General features: G+C 37.6%; 2 protein-coding genes across 4 annotated transcripts in view; one reads left to right on the forward strand and one right to left on the reverse strand.

Annotated features, from left to right (window-relative positions):
- The first annotated feature begins 854 nt into the window (after positions 1-854).
- Positions 855-19777, forward strand: part of nt5dc1 (5'-nucleotidase domain containing 1) — an 88606-nt gene continuing 69683 nt past the window's right edge. For all 3 annotated transcript variants that reach the window (XM_089118381.1, XM_089118382.1, XM_089118383.1), the window contains exons 1-6: positions 855-1267; positions 1592-1683; positions 8035-8106; positions 8278-8387; positions 8579-8658; positions 8842-8923. In XM_089118381.1, the coding sequence (XP_088974507.1) occupies positions 1175-1267; positions 1592-1683; positions 8035-8106; positions 8278-8387; positions 8579-8658; positions 8842-8923 (529 nt within the window). In that variant the 5' untranslated portion in view covers positions 855-1174. The remainder of the gene's footprint in view (positions 1268-1591; positions 1684-8034; positions 8107-8277; positions 8388-8578; positions 8659-8841; positions 8924-19777) is intronic.
- Positions 10635-14867, reverse strand: col10a1b (collagen, type X, alpha 1b). The gene is made up of 3 exons (XM_039689955.2): positions 14778-14867; positions 14323-14446; positions 10635-13003 (listed from the first exon to the last, which is right to left on the reverse strand). The coding sequence occupies exons 2-3, from the start codon at positions 14429-14431 to the stop codon at positions 11133-11135; spliced, it is 1980 nt and encodes a 659-aa protein (XP_039545889.2). The 5' UTR covers positions 14432-14446; positions 14778-14867; the 3' UTR covers positions 10635-11132.

Raw genomic sequence — 19777 nt, forward strand, 5'->3', positions numbered from 1 at the left:
TTGTCAGAAGTTCCCCAAAACATCAAAATATTGGGAAATACTCATAAAAGTTAAATCCCAATGTCCATATAAAGCCATAGACTTCACTTATCTACTTGGATGTCAAGTCATTTTCATGATTTTTAACGGATTCAGTTGCAGTCTCTCATTGCCATACACATTCGGCAGCCATCTTGGATCAAAAATGCAATTACTTTTAACCAACTAGTGAATGTATAAGCTCAAACAGATGTGCTACAGTGTTTGCATTTGTAGTAGATCACAAAAATGTAAAATATTGGTATGTCCAGAGGGGGATCTTTTTTAATGACGCTAAATTTTATTAGGCCTGACATCACTGTTGACCTCAGCCGTATGTTTTAATGCGATCTTAATACCTTAATACTATACAAACCCATGCACATATCAATGGCATCACATTATATAAATAAAGGTGACTTGACGTGATTATACTGTTCAAACTGTATTCTATCCCATATACACTAACCCTACCCATCACATCAAACTTTCTACATTTTCAAAAAAAAATCACTTAGGCTACGTTCACACTGCAGGGCTTAATGCTCAATTATGTATGATTTATAAGCTTGCTTCCTCATGGGGACCAAAAAATGTCCCCAAGGGTTTCTGATGCTGCCGTCTTTGTGGGGACATTTTGTCCTCATAATATAGGGTTTACCTGGAAAACACTTTGCTTTTCTAATCAGTGAGTGGAAAACCCACAGCATTTTATTCCAAATAATAATGATTTTTATTTTATTTTACAATCTACAGCTTCATCCATGCATAACTGACAAATGTTCAATAATTAAAAGTGACGTTCCATTTTGTTCACGTTATTACGGTAACAACACCCGGAAATGCGCGAATATTCAGATATTCATACGTTCGTGTCTTGTGTAAGCAAGCAAGATACACAAAGATTCGTTGTTCATATGCAATGTTGTAACCGGCACCGGAGTGTTTCCGCGATAAATGCCGGTACGCGTTCTGTGAGCCGTTTCTAAACGCGGCTTGCCTTTTGTGACACTGTTGTCGCCGCTGTCCCACGTGTTGCAGAACACACAAATACATTGCAGACTGCCGCCACCGAGCGAGCTGCATCGACAGCTGGAAGTCATCGCGATTCTGTAATCTTACAGTTCTCATAGCCGTTCCCTCTACAGGCTGTACAATGAGCGAATACTTCTCGCTGTCGGACTGTGATGTGATCGGCTTTGATTTGGACCACACGCTCTGTCGATACTATCTGAAGGAGACCTCCAGGGTGAGTCGTGCTGCTGGCATCATCATGCATATCATCACACAACCGAGCTTACACGCAGAATATGGCTGACACATGGTTATCGGAAACAGGCTGTGTGTTCGGTTTGGAACAGTCGGATCTAAAACATCGATCTGTCCGCAGGCCTCGTTAAAACACACGGAGGACTGTCTACTTTATCTGTCATTCTAGGAGGACGTTCATGCATCGCATCTGACGTGTAGTTTACCTATACTGGCTCGAGATGATGATTCAGTTATGGTTAGGCCTGACATCTTCATGTCACTGTAATTAATTACATATATTTCTCCTTCTGTCTGTGTGCAGCTGATCTATGAGAGTTTTGCAGGGTATCTTGTGGAGCACAAGGGATATGATAAAGATCTACTTAATATGACACCTGCCGATTGGGATTTCTGGTGAGTTATTTCAGCAATACACACACAGAAAGTCAGTCATCATTAAAATGGCCAGGAATACCTGCATGAAACCATGGTTTAAATGCCCATGGCTTAACAATGATACATTTACTACTATTACACGCGTGCAAACATACTGACACTCGCATATATTCTCTCTCTCTCTCACACACACACCTGATTCAGATCATGAGCTCATTAGTTTCTTAGGAACGTTTTTTTCCTTTGTGGAAGTTTTGCGTTTGGTGACCTAATAAAATATTAAAACTCAAAACTAATTGTCATCTGTTATGGTGGACTTGTTCACAAACGCAGCTGCTGCCGTTTTGTAACTATTGTTGTACACTGTTGGATTATTTATTTATATAAATCTTATAAGATTAAAGGGATAGTTCACTTTGAAATTAATTTTTGATATCTTTTAGCTTACCTCAAGGGCATCCAAGATGTTAGTGTCTTTGTTTCCACAGTATTTTCAATTTTGACATTTTTCAGTCAAACCGTTGTTGTCTATCAGTCATACACTGGAGGCTAAGGGGGTCCATCAAAAAGCATGCACAGAGAAGTCAAATTAAACATGATTTAATGACTCATAAATGTAAGTACACATTGATGGCCTAAGACACGAAACGAGCGGTTTGTGTGAGAAAACGAACAGTATTTATATCGTGTTTACCTCTTGTAATCATAGCCATGACAAAATGATCTGACGCCCGGGCGCTTCGGTCTGCGCATGTGCCGGAAGTGATCGTTTGCACACCTACGTCACTCTTTGTTTATACACAGATTTCGTAAGTTTTACCTTTCACTAAACATATTTAGATATACGGGAAACCGCAATGAAAGACGATTTCTGTATATCTAAATATGTTTAGTAAAAGGTAAAACTTCCGAAATCTCCGTGTAAATATTGAGTGACGTCACACGCACGCGATCACTTCCGGCGTAACATTGAACTGATTCAGTTCGGTTCAGTTGGACATTGCACAACTGATTCAGATTACTTGGATGTCACTGTGATTACACGAGGTAAAAACGATATAAATACTTTGCGTTTTCTCACACAAACCGCTCGTTTCGTGTCTTAGGCCATCAATGTGTACTTGCATTACGAGTCATTAAATCATGTTTAATTTGGACTTCTCTGTGCATGCTTTTTGGTGGACCCCCTTAGTCTCCATTATATGACTGATAGACAACAACGGTTTGACTGAAAAATGTCAAATTTGAAAATACAGTGGAAACAAAGACACTAACATCTTGGATGCCCTTGAGGTAAGATCAAACATATCAAAAATTAATTTCAAAGTGAACTATCCCTTTAAAACAGGTTTTAAAACGGTTTAATCTCAAATCAATAGTTATCAGCATAATTATTTCTGTGGTGAAATATCATGTAATAAGTGGTATCCCTTAAACACCGCATCCCTTAAATGTCCGTGTACTTTGGACTTGCTGCACTGAAACTGCTCTCTCCACTGAAGCTATGTGTTTAATAAGTTAATAAAATATTTTGACTCAGATCTATATTTCTTGTCTAATTATTTACTTATGTGGCAAGTAGCCGTGTAACAAGCAGGATAATGTACATCCAGCCGATTGTTAGCTATATCAGAATGAACTCCTTCAGGCTGATGGAAAGACATGATCACCCTGTCGGGGTTTATTCTGAGATAACAATCTGATGAATGTGCATTATCTCTTGTGTATTGCGCAAAACAAGCCCCGTTCACATGGATCTGTGGAAATGACAAGAAATGCTGTGTTATTCATGCCAGGCCAGTAGTTGGCGATGTCACTTTGTATAGAATCACTACGTGCCAATACATAGTTCCCACATGACGTCACAACATACGGGCATTTGCCGACCCGGCGCCATTGCTTAGGGCAAAACATAAGAAGAAGCAATACGAGTTGAACGAAGTGAAATGAGTTTCGTGCTATAAAGTGAAAATGGTCATCTCCTGCTGAGTCAATGGATGATAAAATCGTTCCGGAGGTTCAGTTAAATCGGGATTTTACACTATACCCGTCATTAGACTCCATATGGATGTGAGAAGACTAAGCTTTTGTCCGAACAACGACGGAGATTATGGCTGGCGAGCATAAACGGAAGAGAAACTCACTCAAAACACGCAAGAATTTGTTTGACAAAAGCACAATGTTGTGTTTTATTGCGAGTGTAAATAAATATAAGTTAACACATTGCAGTTTGAATAATGTCCTGTATGACCAAAAATGACGAGGTATTAAAAACATACAAAACAACATTGTTTCCACTGTTTGATCTCACATTCCAGCATTGCAATCTCAGATTATGTCCCTAAAGATCCCGCGTATAATGTAGTTCCTCATTACATTAATTAAATTGCACGCGAGTTATTTATTTTAATATTCATGCACCGAACCATGACGCCCGCAAGTACATGCATATTACAGAAATCACCGGTGACTGGGGAACATAGGAATTAAGTTGTGCAGGCTATGGCTTTTTAATAGACAGATTAGCATCATGCTACTTCGCTATGATGACTTAAGTTACTTTTCCATTGATTGCACTTGAGCAAACGCCACCAAACCAACCCCACGTCAATCTGATCGTACACCTCCAGTGATTTCCAGGCTTGGAATTGCTCACATGTGTAAACTCCTCACCAATACCAGATAATTGTACACATGAAAATACTGTATCTGAGGCAAAGTTGCATAATCGGTGCTCAGTGCTTCTTTTGTTGCATAAGGATACATTATGAATGAAATTTTCGCATTGTACCTCTCTATGTCTTGTTTTAATAGTCTCTTTATAATCTATTACACTGTCTTTTTATGATTTGCATAACAATATAAACAGACATAAATATTTGTTTGTAAAACGACATTCTCTGATAAAACGTTGTAATCGCCTATGGTAAACACAGCGGTTTTGCCCTCAAAGATGGCGTCTCCGGGGAGGTCACGTGACAATTTTTTTGCCTGTGGGAACTATGTATAGACTGAACACGTAATACGCATGCGGATGATGTGGTCACCGTTTTCACAAATTCGCACAGAAATTTATCCACAAGTTTCCTACGCCCCATGAGGCCTTGCGTCAAAAGTGGGCGCGACTTCCGGTTGGAAGTAAACAAAGCGCAACTTGACATACTTCACACTCGCTCATTCAACAGTTGACAGTCATTCAAGTTATAGCGATCCAAACTAGATAACAATGTGGGAACACAACCTCAACGAAATTCAAAAGGGTGAAATAACAGTACCTTTACCCTCCGCAGTAGTTGATTGGGAGTATTATAATAACATTATTAATAATCAATACTCATCAAGGCATGGTGACAGACAGTTGTGTGAGCTGACAAACAATTAAAATAAAAAATACACACTTAGTCATTGTGCTTTGGAGTTTATTCAAAATTATAAATGAATGTGCTGCTTGAATATATTAACTGGCACATTTGGTATTCTGTCAACACAGGCTTTGATCCTGAGTTTAGGTGTAACATCAGTAGAGAACAGCCAATCACATGCTGAGAGAGTTTATAGAATATTAAGAATTTAAACAAATGTACACAGGAAGATTCGTCGTGTTTTGGGAGGTGATGGAAACTACAGTCGTTGGCAGGATCAGAGACAGGCTCTGGGAGGATCACTCTGATTTCGTTTTCAGCTTATGTTCAAAACAATCACGTTTAAGCCACTGAATTAGTTTAGTCCGGTTATACATACAACCGCGAACAGCACATGTTGTCCCTGAGCTCCGTAACGACATCTCTCATAAAGATTTGCGTCTTTAAATAGTAAAATAATTCTCCGAAAAACAGCTAGCCTCTTCGCTAACTAACACACAAAATACCATTGGAATGCTACTTCCGCCGCGTCACCGGAAGTTTCACCCACTTTATTTTTTACAGGAGCGCCCCTCGGAAACTTGTGGATACAGAAACATGAGAACATGAACTTCATCACTGCATTTGCAGGGGAAAAAAATCTTATTAACGCATGAGGTATCCTAACACAATATTTTTACTCTAATAGCTTCCCACACATGTATATGAACTGTGATCATGCACAACGAAAAACATGCAAGAATTAAATTTATAGATTAATAGAGTGAGGCTAATTTATTGATTGCAAAGTTAAACCATCATAGAAACAGTTTTACCGCTGCTATTAAGTTAAAATAATAGGCTAATGTTAAAAATGAAAGAAAAGAGATGCGCGGAAACGCGTCTTTACATTGATTTAACATTGAAATCGGCCATTCTCAGTGACTTGCACACTACCTCTGCTTGTCATAGAAACAGATAATCAGATTGTGACGTTTATTCTGAAAATGCTGCCTTCCTTTTACACACAGCTTCACAGCCGAGCGTGGACATGCAACCATCTCGCAAGTGTTTATAGGCCATTATACGTGAGGTGTAACCAATCAGATCAGGACATTGAGCAAGTCTGCAGACTCGTGCAGAGCGGCAGCTATATCAGAGTCAGTCAAAGTAGCGCATTTAAAACTACAATTGACTTTTATCAAATCACGGATCCATGATAAGTTTTCTGATCGGTCTCACTTTGGGATAAATTTATCCCCCCTTAATAATTTTTAATTATTAAAAATAATTAAGCAGAGGCAGGGATACATTGAGCAGAAAGGGGGAAATCCCACATGAAATTGTGCATCTGTATTCAGCAATGAGGGAATTTTTTTTTTCTTTGATAACTTTATTAATTATTATTTTGAATATGGAAATGCTAAATACTATGTATACATTAAACGGCAGCATAAAGCTGGATGTTAACTACACTTAAGACTGTTACATGAAGAAAAAAAATGTGAGTGCTTTAAAAAGAATATTTGTTATTATAAAAATATGAAGTAAGTTATGTAATGTTATTGTAAATGTATGAAAACAAATACGAACCAGTGAATTGACACTTGTCATGTCCGGTTGGATTAAAACAAACCCTGGTGCGATTGCTCTGTTAGTCCGGTTCGTTTGAATAAGTGTGAACTCATCGATCTGAACCCTGGTCTGGAGCACACCAAACAAGACGATGCTTTCAGACGAACTTTGGTGCGGTTCGACTGAAATATGAATGCAAGATGGACCAAAGACATGTAAACAAACCAAAAACAGGACGTGATATCACAAGATGCGACCCTTATATAGACCGAATGCTCAAGCAAGAATTTCCCAGTAAAGTATTTCCTCATGGATAACAGTCTCACCCTTTTGACCCCTAGTGATTTCTTATTCTGAAAGTCAGAGGATCTAAAAAATGATCTGAATCATGACAATTTATAATGACCGTTTGCCCTTTTTTCATATGGTCAGCACCATTTAAACTGTGTAGACTGGAAATTTAATGAACATGGCTTATGTTCAAAATTAAAATACGAACAAATTGATTCTTGTTTCAAGCAGGTATTCTTGTAAATTGTATGAAATGGGTATTAATATCCATAATCTTGTCGTTTAACCCTTGTGCTGCATTAGATTTTTAACACCGTTGAGTGCATTAAGGACCAAAAAGGGCCACATCGTAAACATTGCCTAAAATATTATATATTATTATTATTATTTTCCACTTTTACCAAGTTAAATCTTTTAACCAGCATCAGTCCTCATCATAACTACCAAAAATGTATTCAATTTCAGGATTTTAACCCTTTAATTACCAGTTTTGTTGGCGAAACCATCGATTTGTTTAAGAGGAAAAAACACAAAAATTCAATTATTTTCAATAAACTAAATGCAAAGAGAAAACTTTAGATTTGGATTATCACAGTCCCACTTTGCAAAAAATCCCACTTACCGCGTTAGAGACCAAAAATGGCCACCTATTAAACATTGCCTATTGCCTAAAATAAGGTGCATTTCCACCCATAGGGAATAAATATGTAGTGACGTCATCTGGTGGAATACACTATATAATGCAAATATAATGCTTTTGCTTCAAAATGAAAGGATGTTTGTGCAAAAATCATGTTTCATGTATTACTGACAGCCTCAGATTTAAACAACGTTTTAATGGGTTTCAATGGGCCATTTTTGGTCTTTATGGTGCTGAGTGTTACTATTTGATCTACACAGTGTGTGTTATACATATTTTGCAAAATGGGATCACATTTTTTACATGTATCCAAAAAGTCACAATTTTGCCAAATTTCATACCATTTGCATTAAAACAGCCAAAATGGTCAAAGAAATTAAACTGCAAAAGACCAAAAATGTCCCTAATGCAGCATAAGGGTTAAGTAAGCTGTTTGTTTCCAAACAAATAAGTTGTTACCCTTGTATGAGCTTGTTTGCCTCTCTAGTACACAAATATAGTTTCCTGTTGTCATGTGACCAGTTTTAAAGGTCTTGTGGTGGACCTTGAGGAGGGGAACCTGGTCAAGCTGGCAGAGGATGGCACTGTCTTGCGGTGAGTTAATTTAAATATGGCGTATGTATTTGAATGATTACTCAGCAGTACATTTTATAGCTTGTTTTTTATAAAGAAAAAAGGGGTCATTTGTATTATTAAAATATCTAAATGCTAACCCTTTAAATTAAGCTGTTAATCTATTTTAAACACGTTTTTTTTTTTTTGTAGGGCAACTCATGGCACTAAAAACTTGAGTACTGATGAGATCATAAAGCATTATGGTCCAAAAAGAGAATGGAAGCATTTTAATAGCCTTAATACCTCGTACACACGATCTGGTAAGGCAGCTTTTTTTCAGCTAGTTAATTTGATCATTTCTGATGACAATATAACAATAGTTCGCTTATAATACTGTATATTGTATTATTATTATTTATTATCAATTGCAGTTTTTCAGTGTTTTATCATATTTTCAAATATCTGTCTTTCTTTACCTAAATATGTGATATAGTTCACTCATTTGTTGCAGCAAAATACTATTTTTATGACAACTATTTTGACCTCCCTGGTGCCCTTCTTTGTGCAAGAGTGGTGGATATGTTGCATAAGGTAAAACTAATTTAATTAATTCTGTGCTTTTCAAAAATGCTGTATTTCTATTTCAAATTAGGAGCAGCATTTGTTAATTTAGCTGTATTGTGAATGTTAAATTGTATAACAAAAATGTAGGTCGTTAATGTTTTCATTTATAATTAATTAATTGTTTTTTTTATTATTTATTTTTAACCCTAGCAAGGAGTCGAAATCACATCTGACTTGTGGAAAGACATTGTTGCTGCAATTGACCATAATTACAACACATCTGCATTTCGGGGTATGTAGAAAAAACTCTCTTATACCCTCTTATTATTTGTAATCAGCATTTTAAAGTGTAATTTAATTGTGATATTGTATAATATCTATAAAGGTCTTACACCATGTCTACACCAGACGTGACGAAGCGACCGTTGCATATCTACTTGTGTCAGAAGTAGTGCAAACGCTTGAAGTTTATCAGAAATAAAACGGGGCATCAGTTTACAGTTGGGAATTTGTCATGTTGGTCTGCGTCTCATCCAGTGTAGATAGCATCATTGATTATAATAGGTTCTATTTGCTATCAGAATAAAAAATTGAAGTTAGCCTAAAATATTGTTGCTTATCTTGTATAAAGATAAGGTCAATGTAAGCACTTTACGGTGGCCGAGAGAGCTCACCAAGCTGGAACCTGATGAAGACGAATGCAAATACAAAAAAAACGTGTGCAACTATAACAACGCGTGCAAATACAAAAAAAAAAAAAACCATCCGCAAATTAAGAAAAACATCTTCATCAGTTCCACAACACACGTGTGCTCCAAGTACTCACAACACAACCAAATACAGAAACGCGCTGCAAATAACACGGTCCACAACGGAAATGTTTCCGGGGAACCAAATAAGTGACGGACCCAACTGGGACTTGCTTACTGCTCGTGAGCTTCCCTATGCCCTACTCCCTTCAAAGGGCAGACGGCAAAGCTCTTCAAGTGGGAATTTGGCGTGAGCATGACACCTAGTGTGTCATTTATGTAGCCGTTTGGAACTTGATGAAGGGAGCAACAACAGACAACGTAACAACACAGCACTTTGTCCATCAGCTGTATAGCTGTTCTGACGACAGAAATATAATGATTAACATAACGGTTGCAAATAAATAATTTATTTTTTATTTTTACTTTATAAAAATCTGTTAAAATATCCGTTTTATATATCTGTATGTCAGTGCCTTACATTACCTAACATTTTTAGGAAACTTTTCTTATGAAAATTTAAACATAAAATGAAACTATTTGTATAACTGATGTATAACTGATGTATAGATTAATATCTTGCCTTCATGTTCTTCTAGATCTTTTTTTATTTATTTACTTTAGTTTTCAGATCATTGTTCTTTTCTCATTTGTATTGTGATGACATTGAACATATTGTTAACACATGTTGTATATTGTACACAAGTTGTATGTCATAGTAGTTTGAATCTTGGTGTTTTGCGGGGGAAAAGTCAAAAGAAATTAAATAAAACAAAGTGGAATTTTGAGTAAGCAAGGAGTATAGACGAACTATAAAAAAATATAATAGTATAATATTATTTATATATACAATATTATTTTAATAGTATAGTTTATTTATAAAAAAAATATAGGCTTTGATTCTTGTCAATAAAGGTTTTTTACTGTAAGCACGTCCTGTGTTTCCAGTCGGGTCCGTCACTTATTTGGTTCCCCGGAAACATTTCCGTTGTGGACCGTGTTATTTGCAGCGCGTTTCTGTATTTGGTGGTGTTGTGAGTACTTGGAGCACACGTGTGTTGTGGAACTGATGAAGATGTTTTTCTTAATTTGCGGATGTTTTTTTGTATTTGCACGCGTTTTTATAGTTGCACACGTTTTTTTGTATTTGCGTTCGTCTTCATCAGGTTGCAGCGCGGTGAGCTCTCTCGGCCACCGTAGCACTTTCTTTGTGAAAACTTTAACCTTGCTGCAGTCAAACACAAACAGCAACACTGGCACTGAAACTTTATTTGTGTTGATTATAATGATGCACACCTTGTGACATTACAGTGTTAAAAGGAAAAAAACAATGACTCATAATTATTCACTTTGAAATCCATTTAATTCAAAACCTGGCTCACTTAATTTGTCTTAAAGAGTATGTGTCTTCAAAGCATACTCAACACAGGAAACTTATGCTAAAATGTGGGCTCGGGAAAAAGTCATACACATAGCCAAATTCAATACATGACCATCAGTTCAGGTTCTTGGCAAATGCAATAGGTCTGTTTTCTAATTTCTTGGATAATTTTTATTGGTGTTCCTTAATCATTGACATCATCAAAATATTTTCATACAAGGTCTTCTTTAGATCAACAAGCTACAGACAATATTTCTAAATCAGTCTTCATTTTCTACTCTGCATGACATTATCTCAGGGAAACATGAAAATGAGTATAAATGCAGACACTTTTTGAATTAGAAAGATTGAGGTTTTCTTGAGTGAGTTTATCACGTTGTGGCAATCAAGAAGCCAGAGAAAGAACAGTGAACATTTTCATCAGCATAAATGCCATTGGACTGGTCATCGGGAACCTGGATGTACACTGTGTCATGGGAATCCAGCATGAGGACAGAACTGCCAGACATCTGGTCAAGGAAACCTTTGTTGTACTCATCGTAAGAGAACATGACTGGCTCGCTGTTCTTGTAAAGTGCTACCAATGCATTTGCTCCATTGACATGCATATGGAAAGAAAAGTAGTAAAGTCCTGGAACCTGACAGGTGAATATGCCAGTGTTAGGATCATAGTGGTTCTCTCCATTGTATACAATTTGGTTGAATGCAATTGGTGTTCCAGCATTAGGATAAGCTGTGGTAAGAAGAGCTGTGAATGCTGACATGGGTGCCTTCATCACCTCGTGACTAACAGGCATTACCATCTCGTGGGATTTAATTGGCATGCTTTTCTCGTGGTGGTAAACAATCTCACCTGGGGGGCCAGGTGCCCCAGGAGGTCCTGGTTTACCCGGGTGACCATCATGACCCCTGGCACCAGGGACACCAGGAGGACCCTGAGGTCCAGAAATTCCCTTGGATGTGAGCCCTGCAGGGCCAGGGGGGCCTGGAAGTCCTGGGTGACCCTTAAGCCCTGGTGGACCAGAAGGTCCTACTGGACCTGTTGCTCCTCTTGCTCCAGGGATACCATTTTCACCCCTTCCACCTGGTTGCCCCTGAAGTCCTGGATGTCCCTTATCACCTGGTGGCCCCTTGCTACCGGGGATACCTGGAGCACCGGTAAATCCTGGTTCGCCCTTAGAACCTTGATGTCCCATATGGCCCATTGGGCCTGGAGGACCTGCTGCACCTGGAATACCAGGTTTCCCCGAGAAGCCTTGTGCCCCTTGCTCACCCTTTGCACCTCTTTGGCCTGGTGCCCCAACCATACCAATGTCACCTTTAGCTCCCTGTGGACCTGCTTCTCCTTGGAATCCCCTGGAACCTTGAGGACCAGCTTGACCAATTGGGCCAATAGCACCTGGATGACCTGTGTGACCCATTGGCCCTGGTTCTCCCTTTTGGCCTGTTGTACCCGAGGTTCCTGGCACTCCACGATCTCCTGGCAGTCCAGGTGATCCAGGTTTGCCAATACCTGGAATACCTGGAGCCCCTGGCTGTCCTGCTGGTCCTTGAGGACCTTTTTGTCCCATTGACCCGGGCATTCCTGGAGCGCCGTTCTGGCCTGGTTTTCCTGGTGCTCCTATTCCAGGTGCTCCTGTATGACCCTTTGGGCCTGGAATGCCCATAGGACCTGGTGACCCATCTCTACCTGGCATTCCTGACTTTCCAGGCTCTCCAGGGAATCCACTTGGTCCTGGTTTTCCAATTCCAGGCTGACCGGGCTGACCAGAAGGACCCATAGGGCCCATTGGACCTGGGCTACCAGGTCCCCCTGGAATACCGTGGCCAGGTTCTCCTTTCTGGCCTGGCAGTCCAGGAATTCCAGGATGACCCTTTAAGCCAGTTTCTCCACGTGGGCCCATTGCTCCTGGAAGACCGTGTGGTCCAGGCTTTCCAGCAGAAGATAGGCCAGCAGGTCCAGGGCTTCCAGGGGATCCTGGCACTCCTCTTGCACCTTGAGGTCCTGCAGGCCCTGGTTGTCCCTTCTCGCCTGGATATCCAGGTGAACCTGGTTTTCCAGATGAACCTGGACTTCCAGGTTTACCAGGTGAGGAGTATCCTGCTGGGCCTGGTGGTCCAGGTGGACCAACCGGACCGGTGTGTCCAACACCATTCTTTCCAGGCATTCCTGGTGGGCCAGATGGGCCGGGGGGGCCAGGTTCACCTGGGGCACCTGGAATACCAGGTTCACCAGCAACAGCTACAAATAAGACAAAAATATAAGAATTCACACACAACTTTACAACATTTAAAAATATAATAACAATTCTAAAATTGCTTGTACGACATTCCTTAACATAAACATTTGGCTCAGTAGCATGGTACTGATTTAAATCTGACATTTGACAAGCTATTATTTCATTTCAATTCATTTAATTTTATATCTCACTAAGGATCTTGCCACATTTGTAGACCAAAAAGAAGTATATTTTAATTAGAAAAATAAGTGAGTGTATTACTTGTTTTCATTTTAAAGTTTATTTAAAATTGATTTATTCTCATGGAGTTTTGTGTGTGTATTGGTTTGACTATGCTTGTGAAGTCAAATGGCCTCACTTCTCAAAAATGTACTTGGTAAAATACAGAAACCTGTTAAACACTGAATAGTCTGAATAGCTTGGTCTCTAAAGTTAAAGTGGCTTATAAATTGGCCAAATTATTATTACTGTTTTGCCAAAAATGTAGGGATCAAGTTAGTCAATATAAAACATTCAACTGATATAAAAACAATGGATATATCCTCGCAAATATAGTAAAGAAAATGTGTGTTATGATGTTTGTAATTTGCAGCCCACTATGGTTTAAGAATGATTGACAAGAGACAACTTTAATTTTTAAATGTATGCTATGTGGTGATTATCATCATGATACAAAACCCAAGTTTTTGTTGTTGTTGTTATCAAATATGCTGTTTAATTAATTCTATGTAGTCATAGGTGCTGCACCGGTTGGATTGGATTGTTTGATTATCTAGAAAACGCAGGGAATAGACAATTAAAAAGAAACCATGCTTGTCCAGAAACTAATGGTATAATTCAACATCACAGTATGGGTTGTTTTGGGTATGCCTGTTGTATAAAGTGGTTACATCTGTTTTGGTGATTTTACTATGTTCTAAAGTAGTGCATTATATTATCTGTGGTGTATACCAACTAAAAAAAGTAATTAACTAACAGTATTTGCAGTCTTAGTTTGCACAATAACTTTATTTGCTGAAGTTATTGTATTCTGGGCAATATATGCATCTTAAAGCAATTAAATAGGGGCTAGATATCTAAAGAGTTGTTTGATAAATGTTGACTGAAAACGTTTTTTGTACACTTAAATGACCTGAGTGACAGAATCTCATCTAGTTTGTTGCAAAGAGGCTCGTCCAATGAGATATTCATTTATGTACATATATTAGGCACCCTATATCCGTCAAGCTCCCTTAGTGTACTGTCATTATACATATTCTGACTCGTTCCACATTACAATTATGAAATACATTAAGTATATATGGACCAAATGTAAACTCACTTTGAGATTTTGTAGGATAAGACTGTTTCTTCACATGATAGTATCTGTCAGGGGTCGCCTCAGCCAGTACCACAAGGAGAAGGACAATGCTTGTTACCCGGAGGTCCATTTTCCGAAGCTAAGCCTGTAAAGAAATTATGAAATGAGAGCAATGATAAATGAGTGACACAGAAATGACTTCTCATAGCATTTAAAAATAGCATTATAAAGAAGCATGTTAATACATCTAAACATGCTGTATTACATTAACATAAATAACAAGTGACTACAGAAAGCATCAAGTACATGTGTAATAACTCAGAAAACATCCCAGAAGACTTAATAAATTTGTCCCAGGAGCTCACTGACACGCATCTAAAAGATCTTCTCCTCACACCCATTCCAGCAATACCACACACTCCCAAACCAGCATTATGCTGCCGCAGAAAGCCGTAGAGGCAAGTGTGTGTACCCACCAGTAGGCCGGAGCTCCAGAAGTCAAAGGGGGTCAGGCTGCTGTCCCGACCAATCTGTAGATTTGTACGTTTCCAACTCCTGTAAGTCCCTTGGTACTGCTGTTCACAGAAGTGGATTCTTCTATTTATACCAAATTTGCTTCTCCAGCAGCACCCAAAATCTCCCTCCCTCCTCTTGTGATGTCAGTTTTAATGAAGGGTATGGTGTCCCTTGTGAGTTTATGGCAATTCGGCATAATTTGGTAGTTCCCATCATTCTTTTTTTTTTTTTATCTGTGGTCATGCTTTCTTTTGATACATTCAGGCAAAATGGTAACACTTTACAATAAGGTTCATTAGTTAACATTAATTAATATATAATCTAACATGTACTAACCATGTGCAATACATTTGTTACTTTATTTGTTAGTCTTTGTTAATGTTAGTTAATACAAATACAGCTGTTTGGTCATGTTAGTTCACAGTGCTTTAACTAATGTTAACAAGATTTTAATAGAGTAAATGTTGAAATTAACAAAGAATAATACATGCTGTATAAGTGCAGTTCATTACACTAAAAAAATATTGTTGGTTTCACTTAAAAAATTACGTAACCTGGTTGCCTTAATTTTAAGTTCATTGAAATGGAAAAAGTAAGTTAATACAATGAAGGAGATTGATTTAGTCATCAGAAACTCAAAATATTATGTTATCTGAACCACAAAAAATATTTAAGTTGATTTGACAAAAGAAAAAAATGTTGTGATTACAAATCATGATTTTTTTTTTTTTACTGTGTATTAGTTAATGCTAGGGCTGGGGTAAACGATTATTAACTAAATGATTAGTTGGGCGATTATTTTATCGATTAGTCGACTAATCTAATGACTAATTGGACGACTAATATAAAGAATATTTTTCTGCTGCTAAATTAATAAAAAAAAAACAATGTATCTCAAATAAATAGCATACTGAATCAAGATACTATAAGCTGGCTAATGTTAGTCTAATGTTATGTATTTGAACACCATCATTATAACTCTACAACCGCCAAAACCATGTTATTAAAATATTTTTTTACAAACATTTTTTATCATAGAGAATGTTTAAATATTAATATCAGCTGAGGAGGGAAACGGAGGCGGAGTTAGTGGTGCGATCGGAGTCTGCTACTACTAGAGATGAATCGGGAGAGCTCGTGCACTTACTAAGCCTGGTTTATACTCGACACGTCTGCACGAGCGCGAATGTGCGCACGACAAAAATGACGTGTTGGGTGCGCAATATGGCGCAAGACCAGGAAGACTGTGGCTGGCTGTGTGTACGCCGTTTTTTTGCAACAGCGCGCCCGGCGCCGCGTCAGGGATGAACGACTTCAAGCCGAATCTGCCCGAGCTTGTACGTCTCACCACACCGGCACCCAGTTTGCGCGTCTAAATTGCAAAGTTTTTTTTCTTAAGGGTTTGTTTACTGTGTGTGATTTATTTAATGGATAGCACATTCACTTGGGCGATTATTTTATCGATTAGTCGACTAATCTAATGACTAATTGGACGACTAATATAAAGAATATTTTTCTGCTGCTAAATTAATAAAAAAAAACAATGTATCTCAAATAGCATACTGAATCAAGATACTATAAGCTGGCTAATGTTAGTCTAATGTTATGTATTTGAACACCATGATTATAACTCTACAACCGCCAAAACCATGTTATTAAAATATTTTTTTACAAACATTTTTTTATCATAGAGAATGTTTAAATATTAATATCAGCTGAGGAGCTGTACGTCTCACCACACCGGCACCCAGTTTGCGCGTCTAAATTGCAAAGTTTTTTTTCTTAAGGGTTTGTTTACTGTGTGTGATTTATTTAATGGATAGCACATTCACTGCTAGTTGTCTTCGTCCTCTATTCTGCAATGTTTCGGTCTCCCACGTGTGTGTGGCAAGCTGGACCGCCGGGAACATGCAAAAAATAAATAAATAAAGAAGCGTCGACGCAAAAATATGACGTCATCGCAATTTTGACGTCGAAGCATCGACGTCATCGACGCGCCGCTACAGCACTAGTTAATGCTAACCTATCTGGTCTAAGTATAACCAGATAGGTTAGCATTAACCCCCATACCCCCCCCCCCCTGAAAAAAAAAGTAAAGGATGTTGCACTGTATCAACTATCAAACACTGTTCTCGAAGGATACATGTTTTTTTGTGTGTTATGCATTATTTTGTAAAACTTAACCAAATTTGTGCATTACTTTAGTGAAACTCAGACCTTGCACATTTTATGCAAGATGTGTGTCTTCTTTACCTTAAAAATGGTTTGATTGCAAAAAAGTATGGGTATTAAAATGATTTTGCTTAACCTTTAAAAGAATAAGGTAACTGGTTAGAAGAATGGCCTGTTGTACATTTTAGATTTATTCCTTTAAAAAACATCTCGAGATCAGTGCCAAACCACAGCTGGAAGTGAGTGTGGTTAAGTCTACTCTGAAACAGCAGAGGGCAGAGTTGAAGTCCTCGTCGTTGTGTGGGAACAGTGGGCTGCACCAGCCATGGGCTCATCGTGATTATGGTTATTTTTAGGATTTAGATGACAGGAAAGTGTCAGAGAAACAAAACTGGTGAAGTGGAGTTCTACGCTTGTCATTATGGTTAATAGATAGCTGTCAATCACATGTTCCAATCATTTGCCTGAGCTGTTTGTCTTTGTGGAGTTTTCGAGTAAAATGAGTTAAACAGACCATAAGGATTTACAGTAACACCATGCAAGTATTACTATTTTAATATGAAATGTTGTGTAATAATTTAGCGGTCTTATGATATTTAATTGGAAGATGATGATCATTTTGGTTTGCACCAGTTTATTTTGAATATTCTTCTTTTATTCGCACCTGTAATTATGAAGCAAAAAGGTTTGCCATTTGGCATGTTTTCTTTGCATCCGCCATATTTTATTACAATTGTTCTTGAGTATCTTAGAAGCCGTTCAGTTTTGCGACCACCTCCTGACAACCCCATTTAGTAAAATAACAGATCGGAAGAGTGCAGTAGAGAACACTGCACAGTGGCGTACTTGTTTACTTGTTTTGATGGCAATTTTGGTTGGCTTATCAATTTAAGCATTCCAGTCTAAAAATAATCTTTTTCTGTTGTTTTTGCTTTTTTTTTTTTGTTTTTTTTTTGTGATTCAGTAAAAAGTATTTACTTGTGCATCTGCATTTCCAGTTCTGGAACACTGTAGACAATATATTTTATTTTTAAAGTTATATTTTGGGGCTTTTTCTTTTTTTAAATAGGACTGTTTGAGAGAGACAGGAAGCAGGATTGAAGGGAACAGGAAAGGACCTCAAAAGCGTTTTGTGCAATATGACTGAATGCTCTCCGCGAGTCTATTGCTCTGGTCAGAATAATCATCATCATAAGTAGGGGTGTCACGTTATATGGTTGATAGCTAGAAAATTAAAGTACCGTCATATTATTTGGTAGTAATATTATATCATGCCGATAATTTTGACCAAAATCTTCATTGATAATAAGTTCTGGTATATTTGCTAGACGATATGTTTTTATTTGGGGCTTCTCTGATGGTCGCATCGATGCATGAGTTACTAGAGCGCTCAGCTTGCGCCATCTTATGTTGTTTTTGGACACGTTTTAATCGTTTTGAGATTGTCAGATAGTGGGTTAACTAGGTTAACGATAACTAGGACCATGCTGGTCCATGACGGATTAATCAACAGATAGTTTTTTAAATACTAAATGAAAACAAACGTAACACATAAAATAGTGCTGAACTTTATCACAAAAATTTGAAAACAGTCCCGAACTCCTTCAGGCTGATGGAAGACTTGATCCTGATTCCCCTGTCTGGGTTTATTCTGAGATAACAACCGGCTGGATGTACATAAGAGAGACAACTCTTAGTTAATGTTAATTGCAACATTTAATTTATTGTTAAAATCAAAATCAAAGTCATTTACTGTGAGTAATAATGTGCCATTATTATGGTAGCACCTGGTTTCGCTTATTAATATTATACCGTGTACTAGGGGTGGCACGGTACATGAAAAAAAATAAAAGACAGTGTTTTAAGAGTTCCTCTTTTTTTATTTTAAAAGGTAGAATTTTAGTAAGAGCTACAAAAGTTGGCAGTTGATAAATGCAAGTTAATTTCTTTGTGTAAATAAGATTTGTGTGAAGTTCTTGTAGACATAGTGATACACATTCTCCTTTTTTTGCCAAATAAACGTAAAGCATGTCAATGTCTTCTCTCTTGCTGTATCAAAATCTCACCTAGCTTTCCTCTGAGATAGTCCCAAAATGTGCTTAAAGTCAAAGAGTCAAATTCAGTTTGTGCATGATTGCATGAATATCATTTTTTTTATACTGTATCCTAAAGTGTGGCTAATTAAGCTATATATCACATGCTGAAGTACATAGAGTGTTAAAGATTAAAAGAAAAAAATAACAAGAACCGTACAGAACCGAAAACCGTGACCCTAAAACCGTGATACAAACCGAACCGTCGGTTTCGTGAACCGTGCCACCCCTACCGTGTACACAACCGTTGGAAAGTTTGAATATTATGATTTTTTTGTCATGTTTTCATGCTCACCAAGGGTGCATTTATTTGATCAAAAATACACTAATGCTGTAAAAAATAAATATTACATTTTTAAATGAACTATATTATATATTCATCTACTTTAGTAATATAATTTATTCCTGTCTTAGTGTAACATGATCCTTTCGAAACCATTCTAATATGCTGATTCAAAACGTATCTTCTTATTATCTTATGTTGAAAACAGTTGTGCTGTGTGTTTTTGTAGAAAGTTGATACTGTTTTTTTGATCAAATAAAGCTTTTGGTGAGCATAAGAGACTTTTTTTTCAAAAACATTAAAAAAAATCTTGATTCCAAACTTTGTTTCTGTTGTGTGTGTGTGTGTGTGCTGTTGTTTTATGTTTGTTACATTTACCACATTTAGATAATTGTTACGCGTGTTTTAAGTT

The sequence above is a fragment of the Pimephales promelas genome, chromosome 13, assembly GCF_988280905.1.
Source record: "Pimephales promelas chromosome 13, fPimPro1.hap1.1, whole genome shotgun sequence".
In the NCBI taxonomy this organism is placed as follows: Eukaryota; Metazoa; Chordata; class Actinopteri; order Cypriniformes; family Leuciscidae; genus Pimephales; species Pimephales promelas.